Genomic DNA, 15,805 nt, shown 5'->3' with positions numbered 1-15,805 from the left:
GTGGTATGAATGTTTCCAGCCACTTATCAGCCAAGACTGAATCTTGTCTAAATCTAGTTGCAGGTGAGCATAAACAGTTTCAGTCTCAGAAGAGTTGCAATCAGTACAGACCAATCAGTGGCAATCATCTACATTTTGAACCTAACGATGGATAGGAGGTCATTGCTGCTTCAAAGATAGTACTTCCCTCGAACTCTAGCCAGAAAGTCCATAGAGGGTTCTTTAACCAGTGATACCTAATCAAAGTATCATGAGGAAGCCAGAGTAATTGCAATACTGCCAGTATTAGCCTAAAATTCTCCAGGCAAAAGTGAGAACTGCAGATGCTGGAGGTTAGAGTCGAGAGAATGTGGTGATGAATGGCTTTTGCCTGAACTGTCGATTTTCCCGCTCCTCGGATGCTGCCTGACTGCTGTGCTTTTCCAACACCACACTCACATGACTAAAATTCCCGGTCTCTTCACAGGCACTGACGTTGCCTAACACCAACACCAGGAGGATTACATACCATGGCTTCATGGGCAGGAATTATGCAATAAGTACTTTCCTCCTGAATGCCATAAGGCTCAAGTCAGGATGATGATGGAATACTTTCCAGTTGTTTGGATGAAAGCAGCTGCAAAAACACGGAAGAAGCACAACACTGTCCAAAACAAAGCAGCTCACTTGACTGGCAATCCCATTGCCATATGCACACTGGGGCAGCAAAGTGTGCCATCAACAAGCTAGACTGTGTGATAACTCACCAACACTTCTCACAGGCCAGAGGTTAAACCATGAGCCTATGCCCTTTGTAAGTCTGCACCTCAATGGCCAAACTCTCGATCAGTATTGGAAACTGAACAAAACTAAATTGAGAAAATGAATTGATAAAAAATGCCACTGAAGCTTTACCTGCATTCTCTTGAATGGCTTGTATCTCATGTTGCATATATGATCCCAAACTCCCAAACCTAGGAAGGAAAATGATGCAAACATAAAGCTGAAATAATGGAAGAGGTCCCTTTTTGGTATTTTGTTTTTGTGCACGCACACACTGCACAAGCACTGATGGTCCTTTAGCATCTTTGTCCCTTTCCCTCAACGATCACAAATAGAAACTGAAAGAGCATTTTACTCTTTGTATCGAGGAATGGTTCCAAAACCACAAGTCACAATCTAAGTTGGTGTGACAGAAACAATAAAATGCATCACAACGAATAAAAATATCACATTAATCACTGACCTCGTATTGCCCCATCAGTGGGAATTAACCAACCATAAGACAAACTCCTGAGGTTGGACATTTTGATTGGCTGTAGTGGCTCTAAGCAAGCGTGCTATGACACAACTATATAAATACGTATTTAAATACAAAGACTTCCTAGAGCAGTGATAATAGCAGACAATAAGGATGTGATGACTGATAGCAGCCCATCCTCTAACAGCCTGAGATTTTTATAGCAGGTTTTTAATTCATAGCACATTTTCATATATGATTAAAGGTTGATCTATAATTCGTGAACTTTAATAATTATACAGTGAACTAGGCTGTTTTATTTCTACTGGGTTTTGTTTGGGGTAGAGTTAATTTTCAACAGTCAAAATGGATTCTGGAAATTAGTTGAGGAAGCACTACCATAGAAGCAGGTTGGCAAGAGAGAATATTGAAGTACATCCTACAGCCACTTAAGGCAAGTAACACAAGAATAGCCAAACACAATGCCCAATAGCAAAGATTAACTTTAGCGCAGCTATGCTACCTCGCCACAAATGACAACTGCAGTACAACGCCAACTGAAATGAAAAGTATAAGGGCCCACTGAGACTTACGGCTTAGGAATGCTGCAGTGCCTGGAGTAAGTGCGCTCACTCGGTTACTATACAATTCTGGTAGCTGTCCATCTGCTTTCTTATTTCCAGCCTCCAAAAGCAGGATCTTTTTCTCCGTTAGATTTGGATCATAAGCTGCAGAGAAATAAAAATACTGTAATAGATATTAATTTGAATATTATTTGATATCATTATACAAGACAGTCATTGCTTAAAGATCATTCGTATGAACATTCAAAATGGTTAAAAGTGGAACTTTAAGCCCCTCAGGCCTGCAAAAACCATTTTATAGGATTGTGGCTGATCTGTTTGTTTCAAATTCCACATCCCCGTCTACCTCCCAATAACCTCTGAATTCCAAATCCATTTGCTTTTAAAAGTAGTAATCATGTCATTTTTACAACAGTTCCTGCCATGGATCCAAAGACAAAATTGTTTCTTTCAGTGCTGTAAATCAACTAATTATAGAAATAGAAAATTAAGAGGATACATTTTGAACCAGACTCCTTTGTTACATAGTTCAGGCTTGCTATGACATTTACACTCCGGGCAGTTGGAGACCTCACTCGAAAAACTACTTCTTTAATTTGAAAGCATTTGCACCATTTGACTTTGTAAAAGACATTATATTATCAGAAGGCTGAAGCAGATTAAGAATCAAGTATGTATTGGAGAGTAGCACAGGTGGAAATTGTTAAACTCTCCTGAAAGTCTTCTGATTTTCTTTGGACTTTGGGGTGGAATTAGAGGACAGACCAATTGTAAATATTAGTATTTTATAACCAGGAAGAGGCTAAACCCACAGGTACTGGTCAGCGGTGAGAAAAGTTAAGGAGGCATTTTAATTCATAGACTTGAGAGCAAAATTAAAACCCATGAGATTAAATGGGCAGCTAGCAGCATGGTTACAAACAGAAAGCAGATTAGTGGTAATTTTTTTTAAAAAGCAGACTACAAACAAATATGCAGAGGTATTGCAAGGTCATCATTAATGCCTCTGCTCTTTTTGATGTATATCAGATATAACTTCAAAGTTTGCAGTGGTTAAAATATGTAGAAACACTCTAAACAGCAAGATGGTCAGGAATAACTTTCAGGAGGACAGATCAGTGCAAAACATTCAATGAAGAGAATTATGAGGAGAGGCAAGGTAAATTCAATAGTACAATAATAAACAGGATATAGGAATAGTAAGGTCTCATGATGAACAACAAGTTTATAAAGAGATTTGCAATTCTCTAGTGCCTTTCATAACTGCAAAATATTCCATAGCGCTTTGCATTTAAAGCATTTAGGAAGAATAGTCACTGTTGTAACATATTAAATAAGACAGAGTTGAAAAATGTGGTGCTGGAAAAACACAGCAGGCCAGACAGCATCCGAGAAGCAGGAGAATCGACGTTTCGGGCATAAACCCTTCATTCCTGAAGAAGGGCTTATGCCCGCAACGTCGATTCTCCTGCTCCTCGGATGCTGCCTGGCCTGCTGAGTTTTTCCAACACCACATTTTTCAACTCTGGTACTCCAGCATCTGCAGTCCTCACTTTCTCCTATTAATTAAGACAGCCTATTTGCACAAACAGCAGTACAAGTGACCAGATAACTTTTTTTTATGCTGATGGAAAGTAAACGTTGACTAGGATATTAGGGGGAGAACATTCTTACTCTTCAAATTACTGCCATAAGATTGTTTACATCCACTCAGATGATGTTTCATTTTAACATCTCTCGGGAATTCCAACAGTGTAGCACTCCCTTGATTCTCCACTAGAGGGTGGCAGTCTTCAATTGAACCCACAATATTGTGGCTCAGAGACAGAAGTATTTCCAACTGAGCCACAGAGAAACAGCATTTGAAGGCAAGGATTTTACCCTAAACCTCAAGAGACTTGTTGTGGCTTCAACTGGAGTTTCATTCCATTCTTAAAGTGTGGTACCCAGAATGATGTCAAGGCCTTGGGAGAATACAGAAGAGATTCGCTAAAATGGTAGTAGGCTTAAAGGAGCTCAGTTACGTCAAGAAATTTAGAGAACATTTCAATATAGAAATGCCAGAGGAAATCTCAAATGTCCAAACAATGAAAAAGTTTGAGACAGCAGATAAGGATAAATAAAGTGTCAGTCGAGAATGGCATATCTGGAGTGGGAGAAAGTGAGGACTGCAGATGCTGGAGATCAGAGCTGAAAAATGTATTGCTGGAAAAGCGCAGCAGGTCAGGCAGCATCCAAGAAGCATGAGAATCGACGTTTTGCAAGAAGGGCTTATGCCCGAAACGTCGATTCTCCTGCTCCTTGGATGCTGCCTGGTATCTGGAGTGGGGCTTGGACCTACAATGTTCAGGCTCAGCACATTAAACAAAAAAAATCCGAATTAAAATCAGAAATTGCTGGAAAAGCTCAGGTCAGGCAGCTTCTGTTGAGAGAAGACTGAGTTAGCATTTCAGTCCAGTAACTTTTCTTCTGGAATTGATTGTAGCTAGGAAAAGGTTGGTATTTAAGCTAAACATTCGGGGGGGGGGGGGGGGGGGGGGAAAGAGAGTAACATGAAACATAAATTAGGGAAAGGTCAGCCTGAGAGATTGAATTGCTGCTAATAGGGACCATTTGCAGCTGAAAATGGGTTGTTAGTGGTAATAGCCCAAGTGGCGACAAGGCCTGATGTATGGAGTAGGAGTAAGGACATAGGAGAAGGTATTCAAACCCTAAAATTGGTGAACTCAATATTGAGTCCAGAAGGCTGCAGAGGTTCCCAAATGGAAAATGAGTTGCAGTTCTTCTAGCCTGTGCTGAGCTTTGCTGAGTACTGCAGCAAGCTCAAGATAAAGTTGTTGGCCAGGTAACATGTTGTGTTGAAATGGCAGGCAACCAGAAGCTCGGTCATTTTTGCGCACAGATTGCAGGTGTTCTGCTATGCAATTGCCAGTCTGCGCTTTGCACCCCCAATGTAGAGGCTGCTTTGTGAGCAATGAATAGACTAGGTTAAGTGAACTTAATGGGAAGATCGAGAGGAATGATGCTGAACAAAGAGACCGCAGGTTCATAATTCCTTGAGAGTAGAGTCACAGGTAAACAGGGTAGCAAAGGAGGCATTCGGTACAGTTGCCTATATTGGTCAGTGCATTGAGTATAAAAGTTGGAAGGTCATGTTGTGGCTGTATAAGACACTGGTTCGGCCATTTGTAGAATACTGTGTTCAGCTCTACTCTTGAAAGGGTATGGTGAAACTCGAAAGAGCTCAGAAAAGATTTACAAGGTTTGGAGGGTTTGAGCTATACGGAGATGCTGAATAGGCTGAGGCTATTTTACCTCGAGCATCAGAGGCTGGGGGGTGACCTTATAGAAGTTTGTAAAATCATGAAGAGCATGGATAGGGTGAAGTTCCAAGGTCTTTTCCCCAGAGTAGGGGAGTCCAAAATTAGTGGTCACAGGTTTACGGTGAGAGGGGAAAAAATTTAAAACAGACCTAAGGAGCAACTTTTTCATACAGAGGGTGGTATGTGTATGGAATGAGCTGCCAGAGGTGGTAGTGAAGGTTGGTATAATTACAACAACATTTTAAAGACATCTAAATGGGTATATGAACAGGAAGGGTTTAGGGGGATATGGACAAAACGCTAGCAGATTAATTTAGGATATCTTGTCAGCATGAAAGAGTTGGACCACAGGTTCTGTTTCAATGCTCTACAGCTCTATGACTCTAAGTGTCTTGTGGTGACACCCTGTTGGAAGTGGCTGAAATAGCAGCTAAAGATTCTTTGGATGTGGATGCTGATGGGATGGTTGGTGAGGACAAGGGAGACCCTATTGCTGTTGTGGGAGGGTTGAAAGCCAAAGTTCAGGAGATACGTTGTATACTGAAGACCTGGTCAACAAATAGTGTAAAATCCTCGGTTGGGAAAGAAGGTGGACATTTCAGAGGCCCCCCTCATCAAAGTTAAAAATCACACACCACCAGGTTATACCTTCACCTGATGAAGAAGCGTCGCTCCGAAAGCTAGTGTGCTTCCAATTAAACCTGTTGGACTATAACCTGGTGTTGTGTGATTTTTAAACTTTGTACACCCCAGTCCAACACCGGCATCTCAGAATCATGACTTTCATCAAAGTTGGCATCTTCAGAACAGACAGGACAGAGAAACTTGAAGAATGGAAGACAGTCTTTCTAGAAAGCTGGGTAGGAGTATGTATAGTCAAGGTATTTTGCAAGGTTTGTAGCTCAGGTTGAGGTTTAGGGCGTAGGTTTGATATCCAGATGTTTCATTACCTGGCGAGGTAACATTATCAGTGGCAACCTCCAAGTGAAGCGAAGCCATTGTCTTCTGCTTTCTATTTATATGTTTGTCCTGGATGGGGTTCCTGAGGTTTGTGGTGATGTTATTTCCTGTTCATTTTCTGAGGGGTTGATAGATGGTATCTAGATCTATGTGTTTGTTTATGGCATTGTGGTTGGAGTGCCAGGCCTCTAGGAATTCTCTGGCATGTCTTTGCTTAGCCTGTCCCAGGATAGATGTGTTGTCCCAGTCGAAATGGTGGGTTTTTTTCCTCCGTGTGTAGGGCTACGAGGGAGAGAGGGTCGTGTCTTTTTATGGCTAGCTGGTGTTTGTGTATCCTGGTGGCTAACTTTCTTCCTGTTTGTCCTATGTAGTGTTTGTGGCAGTCCTTGCATGGAATTTTGTAGATGACGTTGGTTTTGTCCATGGGATGTACTGGGTCTTTTAAGTTTGTTAGTTTTTGTTTGAGAGTGTTGGTGGGTTTGTGTGCAAACCAACCAACGGCATATCCATGGGATCTCCACTATCAGGATTCATAGCAGAAGCGGTAATGCAAAGACTAGAACAAACAGCCTGACCAACCATCAAACCAAAAAATCTGGGTCCACTACGTAGATGACACCTTTGTCATCACAAAACGATCATCAACAACACCCTCACAGGCATAAAATTCACCAAGGAGGAAGAAACCGACAACAAACTTGCATTCCTGGACGTCACAGTCGAAAGAACGGACAACGGAGAACTACAAACCTGCGTGTACAGAAAACCGACAAACACTGACCAAATACTTAAATACACCAGCAACCATCCCAACACACACAAACGAAGCTGTATCAGAACACTACTCCAATGAGTCACCTCACACTGCACCACAGACGAACTTTGGAAAACAGAGAACCACCTATACAACGTATTCAAGAAGAACGGATACTCAAAAAATACAGTCCGCAGATTCCTCAAGAACAAACCACAACAAGCAGACCAAACACAGCCAGAAACCCTAACCACCTTACCATACATCAAAGAAGTTTCAGAAATGACAGCCAGACTACTAAGGCCCCTCGGAATCCTAGTAGCACACAAACCCAGCAACACTCTCAAACAAAAACTAACAAACTTAAAAGACCCAGTACAACCCATGGACAAGACCAACATCATCTACAAAATTCCATGCAAGGAGTGCCACAAACACTACATAGGACAAACAGGAAGAAAGTTAGCCACTAGGATACACGAACACCAGCTAGCCACAAAAAGACATGCCCCTCTCTCCCTCGTAGCCCTACACACAGAGTAAAAAAAACACCATTTCGACTGGGACAAAAAATCTATCCTGGGACAGGCTAAGCAAAGACATGCCAGAGAATTCCTAGAGCCCTGGCACTCCAACCACAATACCATAAACAAACACATAGATCTAGATACCATCTATCAACCTCTCAGAAAACAAACAGGAAATGACATCACCACAAACCCCAGGAACCCCATCCAGGAGAAAGATGTAAATAGAAAGCAGGAGACAACAGCTTTGCTTCACTTGAAGGTTGCCACTGATGATGTTACCTAGCCAGGTAATGAAACGTCTGGATATCAAACCTACAGCTCAGTGAGCAAACCGACACCCTAAATAGTCAAGGTAATTGAGAGTCAGTGGGTTTGTAGTTGATATTGACGACCAGCCTATCCGCAAAAATGGGACCAGAGATGTCAAGGAAGGGAAGCGAGGGGTCAGATGGACCAGGTGAAGGTGAGGACAGAGTGAAAATTGATGTGAAATTTATTAACTTTTACAATTCCAGCCAAGAGAGGGAAGCAGCACCAATAGCATCACCAATGTACCAGAGAAAGAGTTGTGGATTAGGGCCAGACTAGGCTTGGGACAAGGAATGCTCCACGTACCCCACGGAGACAGGCACAACTGGGCACATCTGGGTACCTATGGCCATGCCTTTGAGTTGAAGGAAGTAAAGGAGTTAAAAGGAGAAGCTGTTCAAAGTGGGGATGAGCTCAGCCAGGCAGAGGAGGGTGGTGGTGGTGGCTGGGGACAGTTCAGGCCTTATCTCCAGAAAACAGCAGAGTGCCCCGAAACCAGCCTGATGAGAATGGATAAGTAAAGGGGTTTCACATTCATGGCAGCAGCCCACGACCTGGAAACTCAGGGTGCCACAGTGGTTAGCACTGCTGCCTCACAGCGCCAGAGACCCAGGTTCAATTCCGACCTCAGGCAACCATCTGTGAGGAGTTTGCACATTCTCCCTGTGTCTGCGTGGGTTTCCTCCGGGTGCTCCGGTTTCCTCCCACAGCACAAAAATGTGCAGGTTAGGTAAACTGCCCATAGTGTTAGGTGAAAGGGTAAATGTAGGGGAATGGGTCTGGGTGGGTTGCTCTTTGGAGGGTCAGTGTGGACTTGTTGGGTGGAAGTGCCTGTTTCCACACTGTAGGTAATCTAATCAAGAATCACAGAAGTAAGTGGGAAGAGACAGAACAAGGGGAGAAATAAAAATCGAGTCGAGATTGGGAGAGATGAGTTCGGTGGGGCAGGAGCAGGCAGGGTTTGCCCAGGCAGTTCTGTTTGTAGGTTTTGGGAAGGAGGTGGAAGTGGGCTGTATGAGGTTGGTGGGGAGGATTACGAGTCTGGAGGTAATTGGGCGAGATCACCCGATGGAATGAGATTAGTGACTGCTGTGAACACAATTCTGAACATTCCTGAAGAAGGGCTCATGCCCGAAACGCCGATTCTCCTGCTCCTTGGATGCTGCCTGACCTGCTGCGCTTTTCCAGCGACACATTTTCAGCTCTGATCTCCAGCATCTGCAGTCCTCACTTTCTCCCCGCTGTGAACACAATAGCCTGGTGTGCCATATGGGGATCATGGTCATGGCAGGCGCAGTACCATCCACCATAGAGGTACCATCCATTCCTGAGGAAGGGCCTTTTTTTTTTGCCCGAAACGTCGATTTTCCTGCTCCTCGGAAGGTGCCTGACCTGCTGTGCTGTGCTTTTCCAGCACCACACTCTGATCTAAACCATCCAGCATAGAGGCTTCTCCTGTGATGGTACGTTTCACCGCCCCCACCTCTCTGGGGATGGGACCTGGAGGTCCCCCCCACCTCCCTGGGGCCTACCTAGAGCACAGGCCATAGCGGTGCCAACCATCCCGCCGCCCGAGATAACCACATCGTAGAACTCGGGTGGGCCGCTCTCCTGCTCCTCTTGCTTGGAGGAACATCCCCTCCTGCCGCAGCCACCGTCCCGCAGGAGCCAGGCCAGTCCCTGGGGGCGGAGGCCGCCAGTCAACCTCGCTCCTCTCCACAGACTCATGGCACGTGAGGCACGGACTTCATAACTGACCAACGGTCACCTTCCAACCAGCGGGGCAAGATGGCGCTGCAGGGCGGAAGTGCGCAATACCACTTCCGCCTAGCGGGCAACCAGCCAATCATAATACAGTCTGTGTGCGCTGACGCAATCATGGGCATGAGCAGCAAGAAATGAAGCGTTTGTGCGTTGTCTCTATTTTAGGGAAAGTTACACTAATATATCACTTAATGTCTTAATTACTGGACATGAATATAGTTTCAGACAGTACCATTGAAAAATTACAGAATTGTGGGGAGAATAACGTTAAAATAATTATGTGGATGTGTGTGAATGGAGCTAACAGGCTCCTTGGGAAAAAGCTCGCATTGATTGACTGAATGGCTTACTTTGGTGCTGCTCTTTAACATTACAGAATGCTTTAATGTCATGCCTCACCTTTTGAGTCAGAAATCCTAGAGTCGAATCACGTTCAAGAGACTTGATGCTGACATTGCCTGTGCATTGTAGAATGCTGCACTGTTGGAGGTATCATATTTCAAGTATCACATCAAACGTAAGTCGTATTTGTCCTCACAGGTGAATGTCATAAAGACTACATGGTGCTGTATTAAAGAGGAGCAAGAATAGTCTGCCAGGTAGACATTAATAATTTAACAACAAAAACAGAAGTTGCAAGAAAAGCTCAGCAGGTCTGGCAGCATCTGTGCAGAGAAATCAAAGTTAATGTTTCGAGTCCGGTGACCTTACAATAGAATGGGTCCCACAGGCCTGTTGAGCTTTTCCAGCAACTTAGGTTTTTGTCTCTGCTTTACAGCATTTGCAGTTCTTTCAGTTTTTATTAATAATTTAATGATTCTGTTTGTGGATTCTGCTCCTCGATTTAATTATATCCTAGTTGATTCGACAATCCTTAACTCTACTTTCCTGCCTTTTTCGACAACCCTTGATTTTATTTTTCAAAAAGATTTTAAAATATCTTTGTTTCAGCCTTGAGCACTCACCCTCAACAGACATCTGTGGTAAAGAATTCCACATATTCGTTACCCTCTGGGAGATGAAACTCCCCTCATCTCTATTTTAAACAGAGATTAAGCTATTCTGAGATTAAGACCTCTGGTCCTGGACTATCTCACAAGGGGAAACAACATTTCTGCATTTATCCTGTCAAGGTTGTCTCTCATTCTTCTAAACGCCGGTGAGGATAGATCCAATTTACTCAGCCAAACTCCATAAGACAGTTCATCTGTACACTGTCTCTGGTGTCAGTATATCGGGCGCAAGAGGTACTGGGAAATAGATAGGGCATGTCAGAAAGGCAAGTTCACAGTGATCATGGGGAACTTCAATATGCATGTGGACTGGGTGAATAATATTGCCGATGAATCCAAAGAAAGGGAATTCATGGAATGCTTACAGGATGGCTTTTTGGAACAGCTTGTGATGAAGTCCACAAGGGAGCAGGCTATTCTGGACTTAGTACAATGTAATGAGCCTGACTTTATAAAAAATCTTAAAGTAAGGGAACACTTAGGAGGGAGAGAACATAATATGGTAGAGTTCAGTCTGCAGTTTGAAAGAGAGAAGGCAAAATCAGATGTAATGGTGTTACAGTTAAATAAAGGTAATTACATGGGCATGAAAAATGAACTGATGAAAATCGACTGAAAGCAGAGCCTAGCGGGAAGATAGTAGAGCAACAATGGCAGGTGTTTCTGGGTGTAATTGAGGACATTGTACAGAGGTTCATCCCAAAGAAAAGAAAGATTATCCGGGGGATGATTAGACAGCCATGACTGACAAAGGAAGTCAGGAAATGTATCAAAGGAAAAGAGAGATCCTATAAAGTGGCCAAGGGCACTGGGAAATCAGAAGATTGGGATGGCTACAAAAACAAACAGGATAATAGAGAAATAAGGAAGGAGAGGATAAAATATGAAGGTAGGCTAGCCTGTAATATAAGAAATGATAGTAAATATTTCCTTCAATACATAAGAAACAAATGAGAAGCAAAAGTAGACATTGGGCTACTCCAAATTGATGCTGGAAGGCTAGTGATGGGAGATAAGGAAATAGCTGAAGACCTTATTAAGTACTTTGTGTCAGTCTTCAGTGGAAGACATGAGTAATATCCCAACAATTAAGGAGAGTCAGGGGCAGAGTTGAGTATGGTAGCCATTACAAAAGAGAAAAGCTAAAAGGGCTAAAAATTGATAAATCTCTTGGCCCCAGTGGGCTACATTATACAGTTCTATGGGAGGTGGCTGAGGAAATATCAGAGGCATTGCTTGTGATCTTTCAAAGGTCACTGGAGTCAGAGGAAGTCCCAGATGATTGGAAAATCACTGTTGTAACCCCCTTGTTCAAGAAAGGATCAAGACAAAAGATGGAAAATTATAGGCTGATTAGCCTAACCTCGGTTGTTGGTAAAATTCTAGAATCTATTGTTAAGGATGAGATTTCTAAATTCTTGGAAGTGCAGGATTGGATTAGAACAAGTCAGTATGGATTTAGTAAGGGGAGGTCGTGCCTGACAAACCTGTTAGAATTCTTTTAAGAGGTAACAAATAGGTTAGATCAAGGAAACACAGTGGATGTTATGTATCTAGACTTCCAAAAGGCCTTTGATAAGGTGCCTCACGGGAGGCTGCTGAGTAAGGTGAGAAACCATGTTGCTCGAGGTGAGCTACTGGCATGGATTGAGGTTTGGCTGTCTGACAGTAGGCAGAGAGTTGGGATAATAGGTTCTTTTTCAGAATGGCAGCCGGGTTGATGTTCTGCAGGGTTCTGTGTTGGGGCTGCAGCTGTTCACTTTATATATTAACGATCTGGATAAAGGGACTGGGGCATTCTGGCGAAGTTTGCTGATGATATGAAGTTAGGTGGACAGCCAGGTAGTACTAAGGAGGTGGAGAGGCTGCAGGAAGATTTAGACAGTTTAGGAGAATGAACCAAGAAATGGCTAATGAAATTCAAAGTGAGAAAATGCAAGGTCTTGCACTTTGGAAAAAAGAATACAGGCATGGACTATTTTCTAAACGAAGAGAAAATTTATAAAGGGATCTGGGATTGCTAGTCCAGGATTCTCTAAAGGTTAACTTGAAGGTTGAGTCTGTGATTAAGAAAACAAATGTAATGTTGTCATTTATCTCAAGAGGGTTTGAATATAAAAGTAGTGATGTGCTTCTGAGACTTTATAAAGCTCTAGTTAGATCCCATTTAGAATACAGTGTCCAATTTTGGGCCTTACACCTCAGGAAGGGCATATTGGCACTGGAATGGGTCCAGCATATATTCACACAGATGATCGCTGGAATGGTAGGCCTAACGTATGATGAACGGCTGAGGATCCTGGGATTGTATTCATTAGAGTTTAGAAGGTTGTGGGGGAGGAAGATCTAATAGAAACTTACAAGATAATGCATGGCTTAGAAAGGATGAACGCTGGAAATTTGTTTCCATTAGACAGGGAGACTAGGACCTGTGGGCACGGCCTTAGAATTAGTAGGGGTCAATTTAGAACGGAAATGAGGAAACATTTCTTCAGCCAGAGAGTTATGGGATTGTGGAATTCATTGCCATGGAGTGCAGTGAAGGTCATTGAATGTCTTCAAGACAGAGATTGATAAATTCTTGATCTCGCAAGGATTTAAGGGCTATGGGGAGAATGCGGGTAAGTGGAGTTGAAATGCCCATTAGCCATGATTAACCGGCGGAGTGGACTCAATGGGCTGTGAATGCCTTACTTCCACTCCTAAGTATTATGGTCTTATCTTTCATTAGATAATAGTGTTCTGACTACTGCCTTATACAGTTTGAGCAAGGCATCCCTGTTTTAGACTCCTTTCCTGTTGGCAACACAGTGGCTCAGAGTTTTGCACTGGTGCTTCTCAGCACCCAAGACCTGGGTTCAATTCCACCCTTGGGCAACTGTCTGTGTGGAGTTTGCACTTTTTCCTGTGTCTGTATGGGTTTCTCTGGGCTCTCTGGTTTCCTCCCACAGTCCAAAGAAGTAACAAAGAGGATTGATGAGGGCAGAGCTGTAGGTGTCATTTATATGGACTTCAGTAAGGCATTCGACAAGGTTCCCCATGGGAGACTGATTAGCAAAGTTAGATCTCACAGAATACAGCGGATACAGAACTGGCTCAAAGGTAGAAGGCAGAGGGTGGTGGTGGAGGGTTGTTTTTCAGACTGGAGGCCTGTGACCAGTGGAGTGCAACAAGGATCGGTGTTGGGTCCTCTGCTTTTTGTCATTTACATAAATGATTTGGATGCGAGCATAAGAGGTACAGTTAGTAAGTTTGCAGATGACACTAAAATTGGAGGTGTAGTGGACAGTGAAGAGGGTTACCTCAGATTACAACAAGATCTTGACCAGATGGGCCAAGGGGTAGAGAAGTGTCAGATGGAGTTTAATTCAGATAAATGCAAGGTGCTGCATTTTGGGAAAGCAAATCTTAGCGGGATGTATACACTTAATGGTAAGGTCCTAGGGAGTGTTGCTGAACAAAGAGACCTTGGAGTGCAGGTTCATAGCTCCTTGAAATTGGAGTCGCAGATAGATAGGATAGTGAAGAAGGCGTTTGGTATGCTTTCCTTTATTGGTCAGAGTGTTGAGGTCAGGAGTTGGGAGGTCATGTTGCAGCTGTACAGGATATTGGTTAGGCCACTGTTGGAATATTGCATGCAATTCTGGTCTCCTTCCTATCGGAAAGATGTTGTGAAACTTGAAAGGGTTCAGAAAAGATTTACTAGGATGTTGTCAGGGTTGGAGGATTAGAGCTATAGGGAGAGCCTGAACAGTTTGGGGCTGTTTTCCCTGGAGCGTCAGAGGCTAGGAGGTGACCTTATAGAAATTTACAAAATTATGAGGGGCATGGATAGGGTAAATAGGCAGTCTTTTCTCTGGGTTCAGGGAGTCCAGAACTAGAGGGCATAGGGGGCAACTTTTTCATGCAGAAGGTGATACATGTATGGAATGAGCTGCCAGAGGAAGTGGTGGAGGCTGATACAATAGCAACATTTAAGAGGCATTTGGATGGGTATTTGAATAGGAAGGGTTTGGAGGGATATGGGCCGGGTGCTGGCAGGTGGGACTAGATTGGGTTGTGATATCTGGTCGGCATGGACAGGTTGGACCAAAGGGTCTGTTTCCATGCTGTACATCTCTATGACTCTATGACTACATGCAGGCTAGGTGGATTGATGATGCTTAAATTGTCCATAGTGGCCAGAGATGTGCAGCTGGGTTAGCCATGGGAAATGCAGGGTTTCAGGGATTGGGTAGAGGGAAAGTTCTTCAGATGGTTCTTGTGGGCTGAATGGCTTGCATTTCCCATGCTGTAGGAATAGTATGAAATAAAAGCCAGTATTCCATTTGCCTTCCTTATTACCTGCAGAACTCGTAAACTAGCTTTGTTGATTTGTGCACAAGGACTCCCAATTTCCTCTATATTGTAGCTTTCTCAATTTACAAACATTCAACTCCTCTATTCTTTCTGTCAAAGTGCATAACCTCACATTTTCCCACATTATATTCCATCCACTAAATCTTTACCTACTTATTTAGCCTGTCTATGTCCCTCTGTAGACCCTTTGAAATATCCTCATCATTTGCCTTCCCACTTACTTTGTGCTGGCCACAAAATTGGCTATAGTACAATCACTTTCTTTATCCAAGTCATTAATATATATTTTAAATAATTGTGACCCCCAGTACTGATCCCTGTGGTATTCCACTAGTTTCAGGTTGCCTTGCCGAAAATGCCGCTCTTAACCCTCTTTCTCTTCTCCAATCCACTATTCAATCTAATATACTACCTTTAATATCATAGGTCGCCTAACGTGGTACATTATCAAATGCCTCCGAAAATGAAAGTATATTACATCCACTGGCAAGCACGATTTCCCCTTCGAAAAGCCATGCTGAGTTTTCTTGATCACATCAGTATTTCTAAATGTTCTGCTATTAAATCCATTTGAATAATATTAACAACACAAAAGGACCCATCTACATGAGCACTATCCCTCTTCTCTATCCAATTATTAATTCACTTAGTACACAAAAAGAAAAATGCTGTGAATGCTGTATGTGATTAAAAAAATAGAAAATTTTGGAAATACTTAGCAGGTTGGCCCAGATGGTACTGACATAACCACCTTTTATATCATATTTTCTATGTTTCGGGTCAAGCAACATTTGTTGCGAGAGAGAACCAATGTAACATTTGAGGTTAATGACTTTTCATTAGAATTTGAAAACGTTAGAACTGTTACAGGTTTTTAGCGGAAAAGCCCAAAACGTTTCTGAAATGCAGGCAAATTACTGTATTTCCAAGTCAGGGCGCTCTTCGAATTTGGAGGGATGGAATTACAAATTTGTGGGTAGCTATGCTGTG

The 15,805-nt window shown here is 43.0% G+C and overlaps 2 protein-coding genes across 3 annotated transcripts in view; one reads left to right on the top strand and one right to left on the bottom strand.

Moving 5' to 3' along the window:
• Positions 1 to 9,466, bottom strand: part of coq6 (coenzyme Q6 monooxygenase) — a 30,881-nt gene extending 21,415 nt beyond the window's left edge. The window contains exons 1-3 of the mRNA XM_043697081.2: positions 9,212 to 9,466; positions 1,813 to 1,947; positions 895 to 953 (exon numbers count right to left, since the gene is read on the bottom strand). Coding sequence (XP_043553016.1) covers positions 895 to 953; positions 1,813 to 1,947; positions 9,212 to 9,407 — 390 coding nt within the window. The 5' untranslated portion in view covers positions 9,408 to 9,466. The remainder of the gene's footprint in view (positions 1 to 894; positions 954 to 1,812; positions 1,948 to 9,211) is intronic.
• A 117-nt stretch (positions 9,467 to 9,583) lies between these two features.
• fam161b (FAM161 centrosomal protein B) overlaps positions 9,584 to 15,805 on the top strand; it is a 47,025-nt gene continuing 40,803 nt past the window's right edge. For both annotated transcript variants that reach the window (XM_087989638.1, XM_087989634.1), the window contains exon 1: positions 9,584 to 9,960. The gene's annotated coding sequence lies outside the window, so the exon portion shown is untranslated. The remainder of the gene's footprint in view (positions 9,961 to 15,805) is intronic.

This window comes from Chiloscyllium plagiosum, unplaced genomic scaffold, assembly GCF_037043375.1.
Source record: "Chiloscyllium plagiosum isolate Xiang-an unplaced genomic scaffold, Cpla_swu_hap1 HiC_scaffold_8, whole genome shotgun sequence".
NCBI lineage: Eukaryota > Metazoa > Chordata > Chondrichthyes > Orectolobiformes > Hemiscylliidae > Chiloscyllium > Chiloscyllium plagiosum.
Note: the sequence above shows the minus strand (reverse complement) of the source record. Positions and strands in the feature narration are given on the sequence as shown.